Raw genomic sequence first — 21,141 nt, 5'->3', positions numbered from 1 at the left:
CTCATTAACAGCTGTTTACCTGGTTTAAAAAACAACCGAGCCAATCACAGTTTTGCAGGGGGAATTAAGAATCGGGACATGATCTTTCTTTGTCAAACCCCCCGAAGTAAAATGGCTACAATTGTGGATGAGACTGATGCAGCTATAAGTTGTTGTAAGTAGATTTACAAAACTAAGAACCTCACAATCTCCATATTTCTTTGGTCAATATGAGGAACTTCAACTGCTCCTGGCAGCTGCTACTGCAGCCTCTGTATCAACTGAAAATGACATCAACAGGATACATTAGTCACTGCTTATTGGTTAGGGCAAAATAACGCCCCCAGCCAAACAGACTACCAGGCTAATAAGAACAAAAATACTCTTACTTGTTGGACATTTGGTTTAGCTTTAGAAACCCTTACCTTATTCTCATGTGATCTCATGATCTCATGAATCCAGCTGCCTTGAAAGGTAAAACAGTGATAGATGGTGATAGACAGATGGTTCATCCAATCACCTGGCAAGTATTTTTTTTTGAAAGTGCCTGACCTTTTCCAAACAGTTTCCAAGGACGACTTCTCAGATGACTCTGTGAAACAAACCATCTGGCGCATTAGGTTATCGGATACCCCTAATCCTCCCCTAATCCAACACCTTTTCCAATGTTGGATTAGGAGAGGCTACGTCCAACAGTTTCTCTAACTTTCTGAAACCGACTAATCTGACATTCACACCCATTTCACGCAGTGATTGGCGAAGCATATAGCAGTGAGAAAGGAGCCAGGTTTTGAACTTCTCTCTCAAGCCCTCTTTTTCAGTCTTAACACAATTATTTGTGCCACTTTTCATGTGAACAACCGACTGCAACATCATGAATGTCTTCCAGGAGAGACGGTCTGAAAATGTGCGCTGTTGTATTTGTTTATTTACAACCCACATCGTAAATCTGACTTCCTTTTTTAGGGTAGAGTGTGGAGAAATTTTGGTGAATGGAAATATAATGTGACTTAACCTTTTATGCTTCATGTCACTTGTCCTGCATTTCTGACTGTGGCTACTCTTTACTGAGTGTTGTTCGTAGAGGTTTGACTTCTCTCTGAGTCGTTATGTTCACAGTCTAGTGTTTTTTTAAAAATCAAATAATCCAATATTTTTGACAGCAGTTACACATTTTTGTACTGATCATTGACGCTGGATCTAAATCTTGAAGGTGCTCCAGCTGTAAGACATCAACAGAAAAAAGAAAGATGACTTTTACTTCTTGAATCCTGGACGCTCAAAATAACTCTTCCCACCTCTCAGTACACCTTAAACATAGTTCCTGTCAACAGTTTAACTGCCTTTCTAAATCATCCTGGCTATTTTAAACTGGTTGGAAACCACAGAAACACTAGTTGTGTTTGAGGCTAGATTACCAGTCACAAGGGGAAACAAATCTTAACATGGATTACACAAACAAACTTTAAAAAGAAGATAACTATTTAAAAGCTCCCTTTTTTGTGCTTGGTATGTTTACACAGTGAAAGTGTGATTATGTCCCGATATAGCAAATTTGGTGAAGGAAATGCCACTGCTCATTTGTGTGTATGTGTGAAAGAGAGAGAGAGAGATGTAGGGCGATATGAACGGGGGCTGAACAGCTGTAGGAAGGAGAGGATGAGGCAGGGAGAGAGAGAAAGAGTCTATTATTACAAGAGATGGAGGGACAAAAGAAAGAAAGAAGGGGACGAAGTGAGGAGGCAAAAGAAGAGCTGACATCATGATGGACAGACGGAGGGAGGGAGGGGATGTGTGTGTGTGTGTGTGGAGGTGGGGACACAACACTGAAGGAGAAAGGAAAAGATGGATGAGTAGAAAAAGAGACGTGATTGAAATACACCAGAAAAGTGAAATAAGTAATGTGGAAGTAGTAGACGGGGAGGATGGAAAAGGGGAGAGGTTAAAGGAGATGGACACACAGATAGAAGGAGAGTAAGTGAGATTTTTCACACCTTCACTCTACTTGGAAATAACCACTTATAGGTCTTAGCATGAATAATTTATTTATAAGAGTAATTGACAAAGTATTCATGTGCGTAAGTGCTGCATGTCTGTGTTTTCACTCAGTGAGAGTCGGTCCTTTCTCCTCTGCAGGAGGTGGTGTGTGTCTGGCAGATGGTCAGGGCCACACACACAAATACACACACACACACACACACACACACACACACACACACACAGTCACAGCTGACCATCCCTCAGGGTCTTATAATAGGTCGTCCTGTAGTCGTTCTGCCCCTCAGAGGAATCCCCACTCTGACCCAGCATGCCTTAGCAGGAGTCTGTGTTGCCTTGAATTGGTTTTACAGTGTTTGTGTGTGTTTGAGTGTGAGTGAGTGTGTGTGTATAAACTTTACTTGTCACACTGAAAAGTCTTGAGCTGGCCAGCTGTTCCTTTCTCTAAACCTGTATTTGCATTTTTATTGACATTCATCATTGCAAGCTGGTGACTCAGAGACTCCCTGCTAGAGTTTAGAGTTTATTTCCATTTTGGATTTAGTTCCACACTTGATGAATCTTAATACTTTTTTTATTAGAAAAAAAAAAGACCAATACACCAAACTTCAGTTTAAGCCAGCGTTGATATTGTTTCACATCAGCTGGAACTAATTAATCTTCTGCAACTTTCTCATATTTGGCTAAAGATCCTTTTTTTTCAGACAGAGAAACACGACTCACCATTCTCAGATCACAAATGAAAAACAAACTGTTTTGTTGTTGTTTAGCAAGACCAACAGACTTGTGAGTGTTTTCTTCTGAAACAGCATCATAGACCATACAATAGCATCTTAGTGAAACGATCTAGCTGATTGACTTGATAAAACGCTATCACCCCCCCCCCCAACCCTACTCCCTGCACATGCACCCTGCAGCACACTTTGACTGTGCTCTACATCTCTTTCATTTTGAAATTCTGAGCCTTGTTTTATAGCAGAAAATGTGCCCACAAGTTATTAATACCACACGGTGTGTCCTTATTCCTGCTTCCGGATGTAACAATACATCCAACACACTGTGTACTGTAAATGCTGCAACATTTATGGGAAATTCTTGTTTGATTTTTTTTACTGGCATTATAATGAGGAGATCTATATCAGTTTCCTAACTGTGTTCATTACACCGCTAGCTTTGTGACATGTTTACTTTAGCACAAACAGTAAAGGCAGGAAAAAATCTGAAGCTTTAGCTCTATGAGAAAGGGCCTCTAACAAATCCAAAAATCTTATTAATACATTGCATTGTTTGCTGTGAATTTATACTGAAGGTTACGGCTTCACACGCTTTTCCGACTCTGATTAAAATGCTACGATAAGCTGTACAAAGGTAGGAGAAAATACATCATGCTCAAACAAAGACAAAATGCAGCAAGTACAAAAAAGGAGTGTTTACTCACCTAAATCTACCAAGATTCTCTTTTTAATTTGATTTAATTTTGATTTTGTGAAACATGTGATTTGATGTTTTCATTAAACTCTTTGCAAGACAGCAAATTATTTCATAAAATGTTCCCTCGAATTGTTGTGCACTCTGAATGTTTTTGTTTGTATTGTACACTGGCAAATGCGTGACTGAGTCTTTTGGCTGCACAAGAATTTCCTGCACAGTTACAGTGCAGTCCGTTGAGCTGAAATATAAATGAATCACCTCGGGTCACAATAAGAACGTGATGAAACAACTTCACAAGTGTGACAGCAGCTACCGTGTCCCTGCGTCGCCCCACAATACACACCGCAGACGACTTTCTCTGATCGTAATCGGGCTCAGAGACACAATGCGAGCATACTTGTTTAGATCAGATTCTTGCGTTTTATGAGATCAGAAATAACAAACATCGGCATAGTTCAGTTCAGATTTGATGAGATTAGGATGAAGGAGGATCCGCCGAATCTCCTGCCGTCCACTCTGCCAACATGTCTGTCGACTGACGATATTTTAGTGCGTACAGTGTGATTAACTGCCGCATGATGAGTGATTCAGAGCAGATGATAGCCTGCGTCCAGTCATTATCATGCAGCAGGGGAATTTATCAAGAACCTGTTCAGTGTTTTCCATCACTGCCCACCTATCTGTCGCCTTCATCTCTGTGTATTTATATCTGTTGCGTCTCTGTCATGGGACAAAATCTACCCCATGAGCAAAGTTGTGTGCAGTGCTCCTTTTTGCTCAGTAGAAGCTTGTTTTCAGTGCCTCATCGGGATATAAAGTATTTAAAGCATTCCCAAATGGTATGACATTCAGGGTCCGCTGGATAAAAATACTGCCTGGAGCTGAGGTGGAGGGTCAAACTTCTTTTCTCTGTTGACATTATTCACTAATAGGAAGCTGATTCTTATTGTCTCTCAGCTGAGCAGCATGTAAGAAACAGCAGGGGTCAAATTCTCAAAAAACAGCAGCTACCGGACTGTCCTGGTGGTTCAGCTGCGTTGCATCTAACTGACTGTAACCGCAACACTTGGAGCTTGAAGCCGCCTGGGATTTGTTCGTCATGCCTTTTCACATTCAGTTACATACACCGATGCTTTTATGTTTCAGCCATTGTTACAATATGGAAGCTCAACATCCTTCTTGTATTATAAAGCTCTCTTGAGGAGTTTAATATGTATATGTTTAATATGTTGTTGCTTGATACACATTTTTCTTGATATTTTTCTAATATAATGTGAGTATTGTTAAAACAATTGACCATAATAATAATCAAATTTAAAAACTACATGGAGGATTTTTTTTTTATTTTCCATTTTTCAGAAGCAACAGAACAGGTTTTGTGGATGGTATAATAATATAACAATATAAAATATAAAATAGCTAGTGTGTTATAGTTTAATGGGTTAAAATCAGTATGAATAGATGTAGGATTTGGTTTAAAAGCCGTTTGCCATCTCTCACAGTTTCAACAGTATAATTATGGTTTTTTAATGTTTAATTCTGCTTCTTCTTCTTTGTGTATACATACACACAGTTAAAAAAAGGAAAAAGACAGCTAGGCATGGTTAGAATCACATACTTAGCCAAAGCTACTGGTATAATGTTATGTAATGACAAGCTTCGTTTCCCACCAGTTAATGTGTCACTGTGTATTTTTGTGTGCATGATGATGTGAAAGACTATGTGAGTGTGTCAGCCATGTGAGTCTATTAGTGGTGTGTGTGTGTGTGTGTGTGTGTGAGGGGGGTCACCTGTTGCACTGGGTTTCTTTATGTGTGTATCATGTATCATAATATTTCATCTGATTGAGTACTGGACGTCAGTGTGTGTTTGTGTGTTTCAGATTATACATCTCACAGTAAAGTGATGCCAGAGTATTATAATCTGACCCTTCTGTCTTGTGTTACCGTGGTTACATAACTATATTGTAAGCATGGTACACACCTGAGAGACTTTCACCCTGTCACTTACTTTGATTCAAGTCCCCTTTGTCTGACTTTTTATTTCTCTGTGTGTGTGTGTTTCTCTCCAGAGTTGAGGATGATGGCGGAGGGGCGTTTTGCCAGTTTGCCCAGGTCTCTCCATGCACATCACACCCTGGGTGGAGGCACCTCTCACCCTGGAGTCTCCAGCACCTCCCACGGTGCTCCAAGCAGCTCCAGGAGACTCCAGGCCTCCCTCGCCTCCTCCATGGACCTCCTCAGCTCCAGACCCGGGTGAGTTGGATGACCAAAAGTGGCTCACAGATCAATGAAAACTGATCTCCTGGGATGAACTCTGAATCTAATGTAAATAACTTGTTAAAGTTTCCAGTATATGTGGGTGTTTCTGATCAGTTTTTTCATTGTCTGTGTTATAAAATTTTCAAAAAATATTAATTTTCATTTGTTTATTCTTTGGTCCAGCTATTACAAATGTATTATGTAAGCATAAGCTTTGTTCAAACCTATAGAGAAGTATTATCTAGGGAAAAAGCCCCCAAAGTTTCAAATGATACCAAATATGTCAGACTAAATAAGTAGACAATGTGTATGAGATGATGCAAAAGACATTAAATATTTCCATTTTACATAATCGTGCAGCCATAAATATGATGTCTGAATATTTTATCTTGTGTAAGCAAAAAAAAAGTGTCAATAAAGTGTTATGTGTGAGGTTGAAAGAAGGTTTTTCTAACCTTGAAACTACTTGTGTGGCAAATTTGGGGATAAAATCCCACCTGGAAGGGTGTTTGTTTAATAAGCAAAACTATAAAGTTAGTATTTACATAGGTTTAGTGGTTTTAACTTTAGTTGCTGTCTCACTCTTCCTCTCTTTTCTCTCTTTTCCCCTTCTCTTTTTCTTCCCCCCAGTCACCCTCCAGGACGTGGCAGCAGCCTATCAGAGCTCCCAGCATCTTCCTATCAGCCAATCTCCATTCACGGAACTCTGCCTCGACGTAAGAGGGGAGGGTCCAACCTCGCCCCCGGGAATTACACCTGGGACCCCAGAGCCAATCATACGCAGCCAGTACTTTGCGGGAACACGGCGCTGGCTGCTGGACACATCCATCAGCCAATGACCTCACCGCTGGTCCAAAATATCATCGATGACTTTCACGGTTACAGGTAAACACACGCAAACAGAGATAAAGATGCTGATGTTGTTAAGTCATAAAAACTCTCTTGTTGTTGACCTCTCTGTCAGATAACATTTCTAAAACTATCTGATAATTACATCTGTGATTTTGTCTTCAATATGCGGGGTAAAAGATTTTATATTTCTGAGCAGTTGCTTCAGCTTTAACTGTATCGTTTAAAGGAGCACTCCACTGAATGTGTATTTTTTGAGAATCTAATATTTGCCCCCTGCAGGCATGAAAAGTGACTCTGCAGTTTGCAGTTTTGTGGAGAACAGCAGCTGTAGACAGTTTGACTTTACAGCAGTTAATATAGATTCCAATAGTCACAACAAACAGCAAAAAACCTAAAAACATAAAGAAACATTGGACTCTATTATAACTGCTATGATTTCAGGCTCTGTGAAGGAGTAATCTGCTAACTTTTCAGAGTCACCTTTCAAACCTCTCTTTTTAGCAACTAATAAATACTCAAAAGATAGATATTTGGTGGAGAATTCCTTCATGTCAGACCGAGCATGAGCTTGGCGCTGTATCATCAGAGACTCGTCATACTCTGGAGGAAAAACTACTTTTATTCTGGTCTGGTTCCTCCTCAAGAGTGATGAGTGAAAAAGAGAGTTTGGAGTTGGATGAGAGTCTGTAAAGAGAGCCCTGAGGGGGTGTAGCAGTTAGCTCAACTTCAGAAGGAACACACACACAAACACACACTTCATCCTTCATCATGTCCTCCCATCTTTCCATCTCTAGTGTAGAGTTACAACAGACTGTATCTGATGTAGCCAGCTTTGTGTGTGTGCGTGTGTATGTGTGTGTGTGTGTGTGTGTGTGTGTGTGTGTGTGTGTGTGTGGGTGTGTGCACGTAGCCCCCAGCATTTGGGTTACCTTTGTAGGTCAGGGTGTGGCAGGACAGATCAGAGATTACTGTGAACTCTTTGTCTGCTCTCTCTATCCTTCTGCCTCCGTGCTGGATACATTTCATATGCCGCTGACATACAGCAGGACAATTTGTCCAGGTCGAATTCAACCCGTGCAGGTGGCTCAATAATGAACAGCGTCACGCTCTCATTCTCTTCGGTTTTCATGACTCAAGTATTGGGTGTTTTGTCTACTCTACTGCTTTCTTTTAAGCCACACAAATATAAAATGAGAGTCAAGTGTGTTTCCAACTCTCAGTTTCAAAACATAAGATGCTTCAACAGAAACGGAGACGTCTTTCTTTTGGCAGGTTGATGTTGGTCTTTAGTGTCACCTGATGTTGGCAGTACATTAAGCTGTCTGAAGATCAAAGAGGAGCACTTAGTAATGATGCAATTAACCTGCTAACGGCCTCACGAATACAAAGGAAACAATCATGTATGACTGACAGCAGGTATGGCAGATATTTTAGACACAAATCTCAGTGTCCATATTAATTTAATATCTGTGTTTGATTTGTTTGACTTACTGTCAATCAAGTCGTTGGTTTTAAGTAAAAATGTTTGTCCTCACTTACATAAAAATGATTGAATATTTGGTTTTAAATTCTTTTTTTCATAGAAATGCCCATACAGGTTGTCTACACATTGTGACTGACTGAAGAAAAAAAACTACTTTATGTAATTTGGTTAAAGCAACCAAAAGTGTTTCCAAATCCCCAAATTTCCTTCTTCCAGCTGACTTTTGTTTTGTTTTTGTTTTATAACTCCACACTGTTCACAGTTGAGTTTGCTATAAAAAGATAAGGGAGTGCATCTCTGTATGTAACCACTGGACAGTCGGTCTTGACTTTCCATTGCTCATGCTGTCAGTTGACCTTAGACCCCTGACCTTATGTTGCACTAGCTCCTGATTGGTCAGTTTGTCTTTCTGTTAACCTCTGTGGGCAGCTTAGCAGACCACCAAGAGAGGAGGAGGAGGAGGAGGAGGGGGAGGAAGAGGTGGGAGACGGCAGAAAGAAAGAGTGGAAAGAAGGAGAGCAACGAGAGGGATGAGAGGGGGTGGACAGTGACTGAGTGTTGACATATGCAACACTTTCTGTTAAAAACCTGCTGAATTCCCGTCTGTCTGTTGATCACATGTTGATGAACTTTTCCTCCGTTACTTCAGATCAAATCAGACCAGTGAAGTACAAAACAGAAACATGTGGAGTATATTCTCATATTTGGGCTGTAGTGAAGTATTTTAGGTGTCGTGGAGATAATCACTGGAAAGACATACTAAATATTAATAGTATACAGTATAATAATGGTCACAGTGTTAAGTACAGAAAAAGCTAAATGTTCTCCTAAACATTAATACTTATTTTTAGTTTTACAAGATCTTATAGAGCTGTCGCACCAGCATCTACAATTTTATTTTACTTTTTTGCAGCTTTGACTAGGTCCTCTGTTTCCTTTGTGCATTGCATCATGTGACAATAGTGTCCATCAGCAGCACACTTGAAATTCAAATGTTTTTTTTTATCTGCATACTGACTTTTTTGTGCACTCAACATCTTTTCTTTTTCCCGTGTGAAAGCATTACAGATTTAAAAGCTGCTTAGGATTAGAATGTAGTATGGAATTGGGACACAGCAAGTATTTTGTATGTGTATAAGTAATGTGTTCACACTGGAAAAGTGACAGAAAGTATGCACAAAGATGTCACTATGCATGATAAATTCATCTGCGTTTGAGCGCTATTGTTATTCCGCAATAGAGAAAACCGCTCACAGCTGTTGGAAGTGATTAAGACGACTACAAGAACATATTAGGAAGAAAAACAAAACAAAAATTAAATCTTTGGATAAAGATTTAACTTTCCAAATTTTACATGTGCAGTAGATTTCCAAAGTCACAGTTTGATCGATGTCCTTCAGTGCATGTCTTGTATCATTTGCTGTTATATTTAAGCTGACGTTAATGTGAAACCTCTTTGAATCTAATCTGTGCGAAAGTGCATTAATTTCCTGTGTTCATTTCATTTCTTGATTACAAACCACCAAAACACCACCTGCTATAAAGATTAGTTCATAACATGTGCTTTCACTATACAGCAACAAATTCTAACATCACTGTAAACTGAGTTTGTTGATCTTTATTATGGAAAGACACTGACCTCTGTTGGCTGCCTGCAGGCTCTGCATCTAAGTCTTTCCATTGCTCCCGCTGTCTGTCTGTCACTCTCTCTCTCTCTCTCTCTCTCACTCTCACTCTCACTCACACACAAATATGGTGCAGATCCTTACTGAAGCCAGTTGTGGTCATGCTGAGTATTGTGTGGTGAAGCGCAAAGAACAACAGTAGCCAGAAAAAGACTGTGGCGAGTGCAGCCCGCTCTCTTGCCCTCCCTACTCTGTGTTTCTTCTCTCACTAGCTTCTATTCTTTCTGTCTTCATTTCCCCTGTCTGTCTCTGTGTCGCAGGTCAGTCTTGCGGTCATAGAAGCAGAAAAATCCCGTGTTTGATGCCGTTTCAGCAGTATGGGCAGAAAAAGGCAAAGTTAGCTGTGGTTAGATTGTGTAGTCTGGAATGTTTGTGTTCGGCCTTCTCACTCTTACCGCACTTTGTTTCAGCTCATTTAGTGCTTACCAAACTGTTGTCAGGGAAGAATAAGGATGTGAAAACATTCATCAAGATGCAGGGTGGAGGAACAGAGGGACAGTGCAGTGGTTGGAGATACATCCTCCACCTGATGACCTGGGTTTAACACACTGAATCTCTATCAACTACAGGGCTGCTGCACTGTTTGTTGGCCTGACCTTTGACCTCCCCGAGTGGAAAAAAAAAAAGGGAATTTCCCTCAGTCGTAGCACATTCAGCTCCAGTAAGTTTTATATGGGTGTTGTCTGGTATGTGGTGATTCTCATTGCACCCACCTCAGATTAGAGAGCCATGGCAGGGTTACGAGGGGGTAGGTGGTTGGTGTGGTGAAAGTTTTGGGCCAATCAGAGGTCTAGACAACCACCAGAGTCCAGAGGTCAGTACAGTATGTGGTCAATGACTGGCATAGCTTTCAATGCAAACTGAATGTTTGATTTTAGTTTACATATATGATCACAGTAATGTAATGCAGCAGTTAAACTATGACCATTATAATCATTAGACGGCAAATAAATACTAACAAAATTAAACATCACTTCTATTTAGATGCACATCAGTGGCATTTGTTCATTGTTCATTAAATGTGATTCATTTAAATAAACAGAATACATTTGTCCAAATATTCAAAACAAAAAAGTAAAGATAAAAATATTATATTCTTGATATATAAAGTGCATGAAACTACAAAGAAAACATGTGTTGGGATCTTTAAACAGGCACAAAATGAATGAAAATATTCAAAATGAAAATAATTGTTAGTTGCAGCTCTGATAAAGAATTGGTCAAACTTGCAAGTACAGTAGCAGATACATATTTAGCTTAGAATAAATAAATTAGCCACATTTCTCATTCTTTTAAGGAAAAACACACACACAGATGTTTATAAAAGTGCAGGGAAAGCAACAAATATCCACCTAGATCATCAGCATTTTTGTAGAGTCCATAGCAGCATCAGACAAAACCGCTCAGACATCAATGACTGATGTGCTCTCTGTTGTGAGGACAACTGTGTAGATTTATGTTGATACACTGTGGGGGACGTCAGGATGTGTTGGATTACCTGAAACAGGATCAGTTATAATGTACTGAGTCTTCTTGCCTTTGCAAACTGAACTCTGCAGTCGATCCTGAGGGTGATGAAGAGGCCCGAGCACTCCACCGTCTATGAATAATGACTATACATTTTTGTGAATGGGGGCTTCTGTTCAGTTACATAACTAAATCCCACTCATTATTTTGGGCCATATTAAAACTGAGAGGACTTAGAGCTAAACATGTTTGGTTTGGTAAGTATTGGACTGTGCTAATGTTCCCGTGGGAACACCAGTGTAGGCTTAAGGGATCTAAACTACCAACCTCGCAAATGTAGTCTGGGATTTGAGCTAATTACCTCTTTCACTGAGCCCCTGGATATAAGCCTCCTGTAGAGAATCTGAGCAACGTTAATGCACTCAAGTACCAATATTCAAGGCAAAGATGGAGAGCACCTGAAATAATGGAGTATGCATGAGAGGAATACTTCTTAAGGAACTAAAATATGACTGCTGGCCAAAATATACTGCAAGAAAAATGTTTTCTGTGTATTCTGATCCTTAAACAATGGTGTGAAAGAAAAGAATATGAAACTGCATCTTAAGAGAGACAATGAGACATAGATAGAAAATGACAAACTCTCTGATGTGGTTGTAAACAGTTTTTGGAAGAAAGAATCAGGGGGAAAAAATGCCAAAAAGAGTGAAATGCTGCTGTGTGTGTGTGCGTGTGTGTGTGTGTGTGTGCTCTAACCTCTCTGTGAATTTGTCAGTGGACTCAGAAGGGTAGGCGTGTGGCTGTGATGTGTGTGACGGTGGGGGGAGGAGAAGGAGAGAGTGTGAGGGAGGGAGGGAGGGAGGGAGGCCAAGTCAGGCAGGCAGTGAGTGAACATGTTTACCACTGACTGAGAGAAAGAAACGGTGAGAGACAGACAGCGAATGGGACACAGAGACTCAGAGTTAAAGCGGTTCAGTGTGAGGTTCAGTTTCACATGACTTTTTTTTTTTTTTCTCTCTCAGAGGAATCCAGTCGCAAAGTGGAACCTAGTGAACTTGGGGATAGCATTACCAGCCATACAGTTGCCTTTCCTGGCACTAAAACCTATTTGGACCTGCATATTGCTAAAATGGACACCTAAAGAGGCTTGTTGGACCTTTTAGAAAAAGTACCACACCTCCATTAAACAATATCATCTTCTAAAAAGAGCTGAGTAGTGTTTGAGTGCAACAAAAGCAGCATCAGCACCCATCAGGAAGCCACCTGGACACAGCCAGCTCGGCAGTATTTGCGGTAGAAACTAGTGAGGAACCGAGAGCAGAAAATTTCGAGACTGTTTGCGGAAGTGAAGATCAGCACCAAGGACGCAGAAAGTCGGGTGCCGGTAGCAAGATGTGTTCACTAAACCGGACCTTGTCTCTGTCTGTGTTCCCCAGGGAGCCAGCTGCTGGCCTGGACGCCATGGTGGACTATGTTAAGGTAGGTCCAACGCTTGTGCTGATGCATTGTTAAAAGTATATATCCTACACTGCTACACTTATTGTTACAAAGACCTCAATTTTTGAGGTTTTAAATCTTACCTTCACATTCTTTATTATTTTATTTGTTTTATTAGAGATATATAGAAATACTTTGCTTGTTGAACTGCATACTGAAAGACAGATTTGTCTTATCGCTTATACACACACATAATATGTTGTGTTCACACAGTTGAACATATTTATAGGGCACTTACAGTATCAAATGGACAGGCAAACAAAGATAAAAGACACACAAAACAAACACACGCACTCAAGCGAATGTACAATTGTAAGGTTCACTTGGTTCATTATCTAGTAGAAAAAAAGTACTGGTTGTACTTGTAGTACCAGTAGCTGTGTTAGAACAGTCCACCCTGCTGTCAAAAAAATGTTACTGTAGAATAAACAATTCTTCAATCAATCATTCAAAACTCTCAGAAAATTGATTGAATCCGTCAGCAACTATAATTTGTTTAAAACTGGATATGAAATGACGTTTAGCTGTCGCTGCAGGTTGCAATATAAACATCACTCATAGCGGTAGTTGATCCAATTGCCCCCGGGGTACGAGGATAATACACCTTTAAATCATACAGTCTGCCACTTCGCGTGTGCTAAATCATATTCATGTACACACCACCTGAGTCCCAGCTGTCCTCAGTCAATGGGAGGCGATGAGTGAGAGGTGATTCTGTTATCATAATATCGTCTGGCTGACATATGATGTGCTTTTACTGTTTATGTTTTCTGCCTCTTTCCGTCTTGGTCTTTTTTTTTTATAATTTTTTGCTCCAAACTCAACCTCATACAGTTTCTTAATTGTTAGAGAAATTTATGCAATCTAAGGGCATCAAAACAAACAGAGGGTGTCCTGGTAGCGCAGGGTGGGGTTATGACTCATACTGTATAATCATAATGTTCAGTTCAGTTCAATACCAAAAAAAAAAAAAACATATTTAGATAAAAAAGAAATTCCCAACAACAGGAAAATGAACTCTGAGCGAGCAGGGTACAGAATTTATTCTTCAATGAGATATCGCCTCATTTAAATAATAATAGCCAAGTTTCTGTGCAGTATTTAACGTCAAGACAATATTAAACTAAGTAAGAAACTTTGTCTTATTGTGTTACGTGACAAAAAGTTTTTTTTTTGTTTGCAAATTTCCTGTATTTAAAAAATTACAGGATAATTATTCCCTCGTTCCCAACGCAACCCCTGCATGGCCAGAATGGAGACAAACACAAAACCTTTGTTCTGGTGCTGGTACTGAGAATTTTGAATGATATCCAACCCTACTTTTCCTCCCCTTGTATGGATAATTAAATATTAAAAAAAATAGCTTATATTGGCAAGTAAAGCGCAATTTGTTCAAATGCTTTGTACAAGCGAAATAACTGTAGTTTTTTGTTTAAATGAATTAAGTTCTGAACCTTCTCATGGTGTAAAACTTCTTCACAGACCTCATAATGACAAACTAGAGCTAAACTGTGTGAATTTGTGTCTGTAACATGATCTTATTTTTACCTTTGATTGTAGAGCACCCCTTCAGTTGATCAGTGACATAACGTCATAATGATTTATGTCATTAACCCTAAAGTTTCTCAAGTTTCATGATCAGAAAAACTGCTTTTAAATAGCTGGATTTCAGTGTGAAGTAGTAGAAATGTGAGTGTTCTTCTATCCATTTCCCACATTTTCACTTTTTCTTCTTCACCTGTTTTCTTCTCCACCCACCCCCCAACCATCCATCCCTCTGTCCTTCCAGCCATTACTCTTTCCCTCCATCTCTTAGCTCATATGTTTGGATGCTGACACCTCAGTGTGAAAAGCAAACTCAGTCCTTCCCATGAGAGCAGGTCGCACATGTGGGAGCTAACCACACACACACACACACACACTCAGACCTCCATGCACACATACACAAACATTATTTGTCTGTTTTTCTTTGGTCAAATTAGGGTTGTGAGCAAGTGTCAACAGTGTGTGTCTGTGTGCTGACCGCATATGGAGCTACTGTATCCAAGGTATTATATAATATAATAGTGTGAAAGTGTAGCTGTCAGCTCTGGTACTCCAGGTGTGTTTGTATTTCCACCCTTGGACAAAAAAAAAACACACTCATATGCTCGCACGCATACACACACTGCCGCAGACGGTACAGGTGTTCTGATGTGTCATTTCCTGTGATAAGGTCAAAAGTACATTACCCGTGTCGGCGCGGCGAGGCTTGCATTGTTCGGTGCAATCAAGCCATCGATTATGTGCAGTACAAGTGTGTAGGATGGTTGTACGCAGGGAAGGAAGTGTCTGTAGAGAACAATATTACTGACTAAAAGGTCAATTTCTCTCCTTTTCTCATTTCCAAAGCTGTTTGATGTCTAAATTTGGCTTAATGTCTGATTAGCTTGTTTCCCTCGCCAAAAGGAAGTAGAAACATCAGATGAGGTCACGTCACAGTGAAGTGCCTCTTTGAGCTGATAGATGGTGGGTTAAATGTTAAAGCTGCACTATAAATACTGAAATTACAATAAAGGATAGAGGTGAAATGAAGACAAGTACTGTGTTGACAGCTGCTGGAGCATTTATGAACAGGGATGCATTCTGCTTTCTCCCGTGACTCCACAGAGAGGAAACACAGGCAAGCAAATGTATCCTTTATCACTCAGGAACCAGAGATCGAAATTTCTGCATTTCTGAAAATAATAAAAGATTTCAGAGGAGAAAGTGAGTCATTGCAGGTGTCAGAGTCACATCTGCATTGTCTTTCACTGATTATACAGGAGTAAAATATTTATAATCGGAACTCCACCATTGTTACGTTTTCCATAACAGATGTACAAGTGTGTATGTAGCGTTTTATACTGTCTGAAAAAAGGCAGAAAATTTAGATACTAAGATGTTCAGAGTAAAGTCAGTGTACAGAAATATGTACCGAAGGCGCGGGCACGCACTGTACTGTTATCACACATACAGGCATGAAAACATTCAGTGCAGCGAGGCAAGATAATGGTGGGAAATTCATCCAGATTAAGAGCAGGCAGTTAAGACTGAAGGGACTTGGCATGGTCAGTGAAAACTTCCCAAAGGATAAAATTTTATAGACTGGAGAGTGTTGCATGCTGAAAAAGTAAATAGTGTGTGTGTGTGAGTATTTTTTGAAGTTAGCTGTGAAGGAGTGACTTAAATTAATAGTAATATATGGGCAGAAAGAAGAAAGGACATTGCTGTAAAATAGGTTATATAAAAAATGTATTAATTAACATGAACACAATGACTTGTGATTCAGTAGGTGGCAGTATAATTCACCTTATTCTTCATATTCTTTGAGGAATAACTGACTGATTGGGAAAGAAAGACTGAAAGGAAGAAAGAGAGTCTATTCCCCTGTTAATCCTCTGTAGTTCAGAAGGAACACAACTCTTCTTTCACTGGGCCTTCTCTAAAAGACTCTTTGCTCTTTCTCTCTTTCATTTCCACTCTGTCTTTGAGTTGAAAACATCAAGTTGCTCTACCCTCATGAGGGAGCTGTAAGAAACAGTAATGCTCTCTGTGTGTATATATGTGTGTACGTGTGTGTGTGTGTGGTCTTGGGTTGCAGTAGCTTTCAACTCTCCCGGCGGATGATACTACAGTAGACAAACGCAAAACATTCATACAGAAGGCAATAGTTCGATATTCTGGTGTTTAACTAAGGATATAAGGACAGAAAATATTAAAGTTTAAAGCACAAAACATCAATTAAAGTGCAGAAATAAGCCAAAAAGAAACCATGTAAAATGCACCCCTAAATGCACTGTTAAGCAAATAGCATCTCGGTTCTCCTTTTGCTATTTGCATTTATTTAAATTAGGTCTAATAAGTGTACATTTGGTGCAAAATTGGCACGTTTCTATGCAAATGAGCCTCATTGCGAAAACAGTCCAATCCACAAAGACCAGCACTAATAGCTACATGCAGTTAGAGTGAAATTATTAGCGTCTGCAGAGATTTGGTGGTAACTGAAGCACATTTTTAAGGGGTGTCACGCCCAGACTTTCCAGTGATCATATCACGTTTAAATTCCTTGCCTGAAGTTTTGAGGAATGCTTCTGCACCTCATTGGTTAGGACTCGTAGCTCGCAGTCTGAAAGTCAAATTTTTCTCTTTCTCTCTGCAATTGTCCTGCTTACTGTGATCTTGGCGCAAATGCAACAATCATAGTTTGCCACATGGATAATTGCAATCAGACACAAAACTTGGGTGTGTTTGTGTTGTAATATCATTAGCAAAATATCTTTTGTGAATCGGACCTTGAGAGAAGGCAGATAGCGGTGCATGGCGGTCACGGTGCTATCAGCAGCCGCAATCCATTTGTGAATTCGCTCCAAAGTATCTTGACATGTGGTAAAGATGAACTCTGGTACACTCTAGTGGTCAAATGAAAGTACTACAACCACAGCAGTGTGAAATTCATCAGGACCATCTTACCAGTCTGTCAGCGTGAGTTCAGACAACAATCAGGCAAACAGCCAACGTGCCGGTCACCCTGTCAGCCAGCTATTCAGCTCCATCAACTAGCGTGCGAGTGTGTCAGTCTGCCAGTCAATAAGCTGGACAGCCAATCAATCAGTCAGTTTGTCAGCCTATAAGTGGAGCAGGCAGCTGGCCAGCGATCCAGCAACTAGCTGCAGGAGATGAACAATAATGATTCCCTTTTTAAATCTGCAGTCAACCTGTTAAATCCAGTGGCAACTTATCTCTTAGTGCCATCTTAATTTTTCTTATTTATCATACAAACTGCACATAATACTGGTAGCATTTAGGCAGGAGAACGACAAGTGTCCTTAAGTCCAAATCAGAGCATCAGAATTCTGAATTCATACCAACAATATTGTAAAAACACACTTTTAAGAACTTATGGGCTGCCACTCAAAGAGTATTTTCCTTTATTGAATACATTACCGATTTTATATGTGACAGACCAAACAGTCGGTGTGGGTAAAGATCAATATTGAGATCTGGGTCAAACCCTATGGATTAGGAGTCACAGTTTAAAACCACATCACCCGCGTGTCTGTTGACAAGTTTGGTACAAATTGCCTCCCACACTGCAGTGAAAACTATAGTTAATAAAGACACATTTGTACATTCTCTTTATGTTTATTGTTTTATAAAATACTCCTATACAAAGATGTTGAAATGTAAGTATATGCCATGTTGCAAGGGAGCGTCTGGAGCCTCAAGAGCAACTTTGGCGTTCCAGGGTCCTAATTAATCATGCTACATGTTTTCAGTTTGCCAGCAGAGCATTTGGTTTGAAAAAGGTTGAAATCTGCAGTATATAAACCACTCACATGATGAATATTTGAACAAATACTGTTTCAACCTTCAAGTTTAAACCAAACTGAAAAAGCTAAAATATTTATGTTTGTGTATTTTTGGTATACAGGGTTAAACTGTTTTCAGCTGCAGTATACGGACTGTATACCATCAGCTCAGTACTCCGGCTTACTCTGAGGCAGAAAACATGAAAACACTTGTTTTTGGTCCACATGAATTATATTTTATCCGCGGATTTACCATGTTTTTATTGACCTCATGAAGGCTCATACAGTGCAGGAGTCACGTTGTACCGATCAATATGACTGTCACCAAGATCGCAGTCCATTACTGATCAATGACCCATCACAAACACAAACACACTCACCCAGAGAGTCAACTGACATTTATTCTTGGCCATTACTACATTGATGAATGCTTCCTAACTCGTGCAGAGGGACGCTGATGCTGAGACTGTGGCATGATGTCATAATTGATTTACTTTTTGCTATAGCGTTTCACTATTAGATGTAATCCTTCTAAGCAAACCTCTAGCTGGTGTCAGGAAATCAGATGATGTATTTTAAAACATCTACTGGTAGAATATTTACTTCAAAATGTCATTCTATAATTTATTTTTGATAGTGTACCATTAAGACTGTAGGTAAACATGAAGATATGAACAGTATAGTTCTGTTTTGGTCTTTGTGTGAACCAAACTTTATTCTGTTTGTCATGATTTGATACAAAATATACTTGATGGATTAACAGCAAAAAGACTTACTTCACTTTGTATTTTCCAAAAGTGTAATTATGATGTAGAGAGTAGAAAAACGAATAATAATTGAAAGTACAACCAACTTTCATACCTTCTTCCTACTACGTCCGTGTACATCTTTTAATTGTCTTTGTAAAGTGTATTTAGTCTTAGCAGTGTAGCAGAATGTATTAAAGCATCATACTCTTGCAAATTTAATGTAAAATGTGTTTAAATTGTAGTGAATTTCCAAACAGATCATAAATAACAAATAGCAGTTTAGTTTTTAAAGAAAAAAGGGAGAAACAAACAAATACACACACAAAAGATGGGAAAACATAAAGCTGCATAGTTAAATGGCAAATATAAAGAAATGTACATCTATATATGTATATACATGCATAAAGATACTGTATATAGCGGAGTACATAACAATAAAGGACACAAAATTGAAATTAGTTAACTAAATATACAGAATACAGCATGGAAGTTTGTCAGTCTGGATGGCAGGAAAAGCACATTTTTAAGTGTACATGCATATGAAAAATACTTCAAATATCTTCCCAAAACTGTCTGACAAACCTTTTGTACGTCCATTTTTTTTAATGCAGTAATTTTCTGTATTGGGCACAAGAAACCATTTAGCGGGATTCAGATCATTTACTTAAAACATCACAGACTCGAGCTTTTCTCACAGTTTCTTGACCACATTTCACTCCATTTCACTCCATATATTCAATAACTACGTATTGAATAGCAGTGTACCATTTTCAAATAGCATAAATTATAATCTTTATCTCCCTTTTTTTGTCATCTAACTAGCTGAAATTGCTGAAACAGCTTCCTCAGTCCATTTGTCAGAAACAACAAAGAGATAGAAATAGAAAACATAGAACCTCAACATGGGTTCAGAACACCGATTTCCGTCCCTCGTTGTTTTTCCAGAGCATTCCTGAAGCGACGGATGTGTATATTTTAAGGTGGACATTTAGCCTAGCTGGTGATTTGGGGCTGCTGTGGTTGGCGGTGGTGTGTGTGTGTGTGTGTGCGTGTGCTGCTGTGTGGTGCCCCAGGGAATGTTCTACATGTATTTCCTTCTTAGATCCTCAGAGAGTTCACACTGTAATTAGTGGCTCCGTTTCCCGCGGCAGAATATTCCTTTAACTGGTTGCTTCAGGGGGTGTCACCCTCAGTGTGTCTTTGTTGGTGTATATGTGTGTTCTTGAGTATACATGATTATGCCTTCATGTAAATGTGCACAAAGTTTTTTTGTCCCTTTCTGTTTGTGTTCATGTAAGCAGAGGCTGCTATTCCGTATGCGTCCAGATGTGTCTGTGTGTATTTGGTGCCAACTTCCATGCGTATGTGTCTCTGTTCCTGTGAATTGGTGGGAAAGAACTAGTGTGTGGGTGTAATTGCTCAGCAGTCATTAAGTCACACAAATGGCCAGCTATTTATCAGCATCAGTCTGCAGAACATACAAACTCACATGTGAACACACACACACAAACGCACGCCTAGTTGACTTTTTCCTCTCGTCTAGACACTCATCTAACAGTATCGGGAGATTATTTAGAGTACCAAACTTTGACCGAAGCTACGGTCACTTAACCATTAAATGTTTTTTCATGGTTGTTGACAGTGTCTGGTAGCTGTTTCCTTGGAAAAAAGTCTCTGGAACCTAAGAAGTGATGTATCTTCTGTTTTTAGGTAATTTTGTAATAAATAGAAGAGGAACTGGGTAGTTTGCGAAAACAGTGTTAGCGACCAAGAAAGAAAAGAGCATTATGTCATTCTGCATCCTCTGTTGGCATTGTAATGTTACTGTTGTCCAGAACTTGCTCAGAGAAATTTGTGAATAATGCCAGGAAAATAATAGCTAATAAGCAAGACAGTCTTTGCGACATCTATAAAAGCTGTGCTCTCTCAAATACGTATTACTTTATCCATAACGCCTCTCACTCAGTGAGTTTCAGCTCCTTCCACGAGGCCGATGAGGCCTTCCTTTATCCAAACGGCCATCTCACTCTATAACACACATGCATGAGTTGCAGCAGCAGGTGCTCACACACACACGCACGCTTGTCAACATTAGTTTAGCACATGAAACTTTTAGCACTCATTGTAGCTCCATAGCTAGTGCTGCATAACATTGTGCGCTATATTGCGTTGACATCGGTTCCGTATATTGAATTTATATACTTGTTTACTGCTTATTATTGTATTGTTTTCCCTCTGTCTGTGTAGTATGACACCATACTGTATGCTGTCTACCATGTGCGGAAGATGTCTTTTAAATGTTTTTACTGTGCATGTCTTTATTGGGTTTGTTCAATTTTGTGCCCACGCTCCAAAGCAATTTCCAGATAATAAAAGTTAATCAAGTCACATCAAAAGAAAGTGAAACTC

General features: G+C 39.5%; 1 protein-coding gene across 2 annotated transcripts in view; it reads left to right on the top strand.

Annotated features, from left to right (window-relative positions):
- Nucleotides 1–21,141, top strand: part of bcar3 (BCAR3 adaptor protein, NSP family member) — an 81,966-nt gene that overhangs the window by 33,104 nt on the left and 27,721 nt on the right. For both annotated transcript variants that reach the window (XM_044361673.1, XM_044361674.1), the window contains 3 exons: nt 5,480–5,663; nt 6,300–6,554; nt 12,593–12,635. In XM_044361673.1, coding sequence (XP_044217608.1) covers nt 5,480–5,663; nt 6,300–6,554; nt 12,593–12,635 — 482 coding nt within the window. The remainder of the gene's footprint in view (nt 1–5,479; nt 5,664–6,299; nt 6,555–12,592; nt 12,636–21,141) is intronic.

Source organism: Thunnus albacares, chromosome 9 (genome assembly GCF_914725855.1).
Source record: "Thunnus albacares chromosome 9, fThuAlb1.1, whole genome shotgun sequence".
Taxonomy (NCBI): domain Eukaryota; kingdom Metazoa; phylum Chordata; class Actinopteri; order Scombriformes; family Scombridae; genus Thunnus; species Thunnus albacares.
The sequence above is the reverse complement of the archived record's forward strand: the minus strand, read 5'-3'. Positions and strand labels throughout refer to the sequence as shown.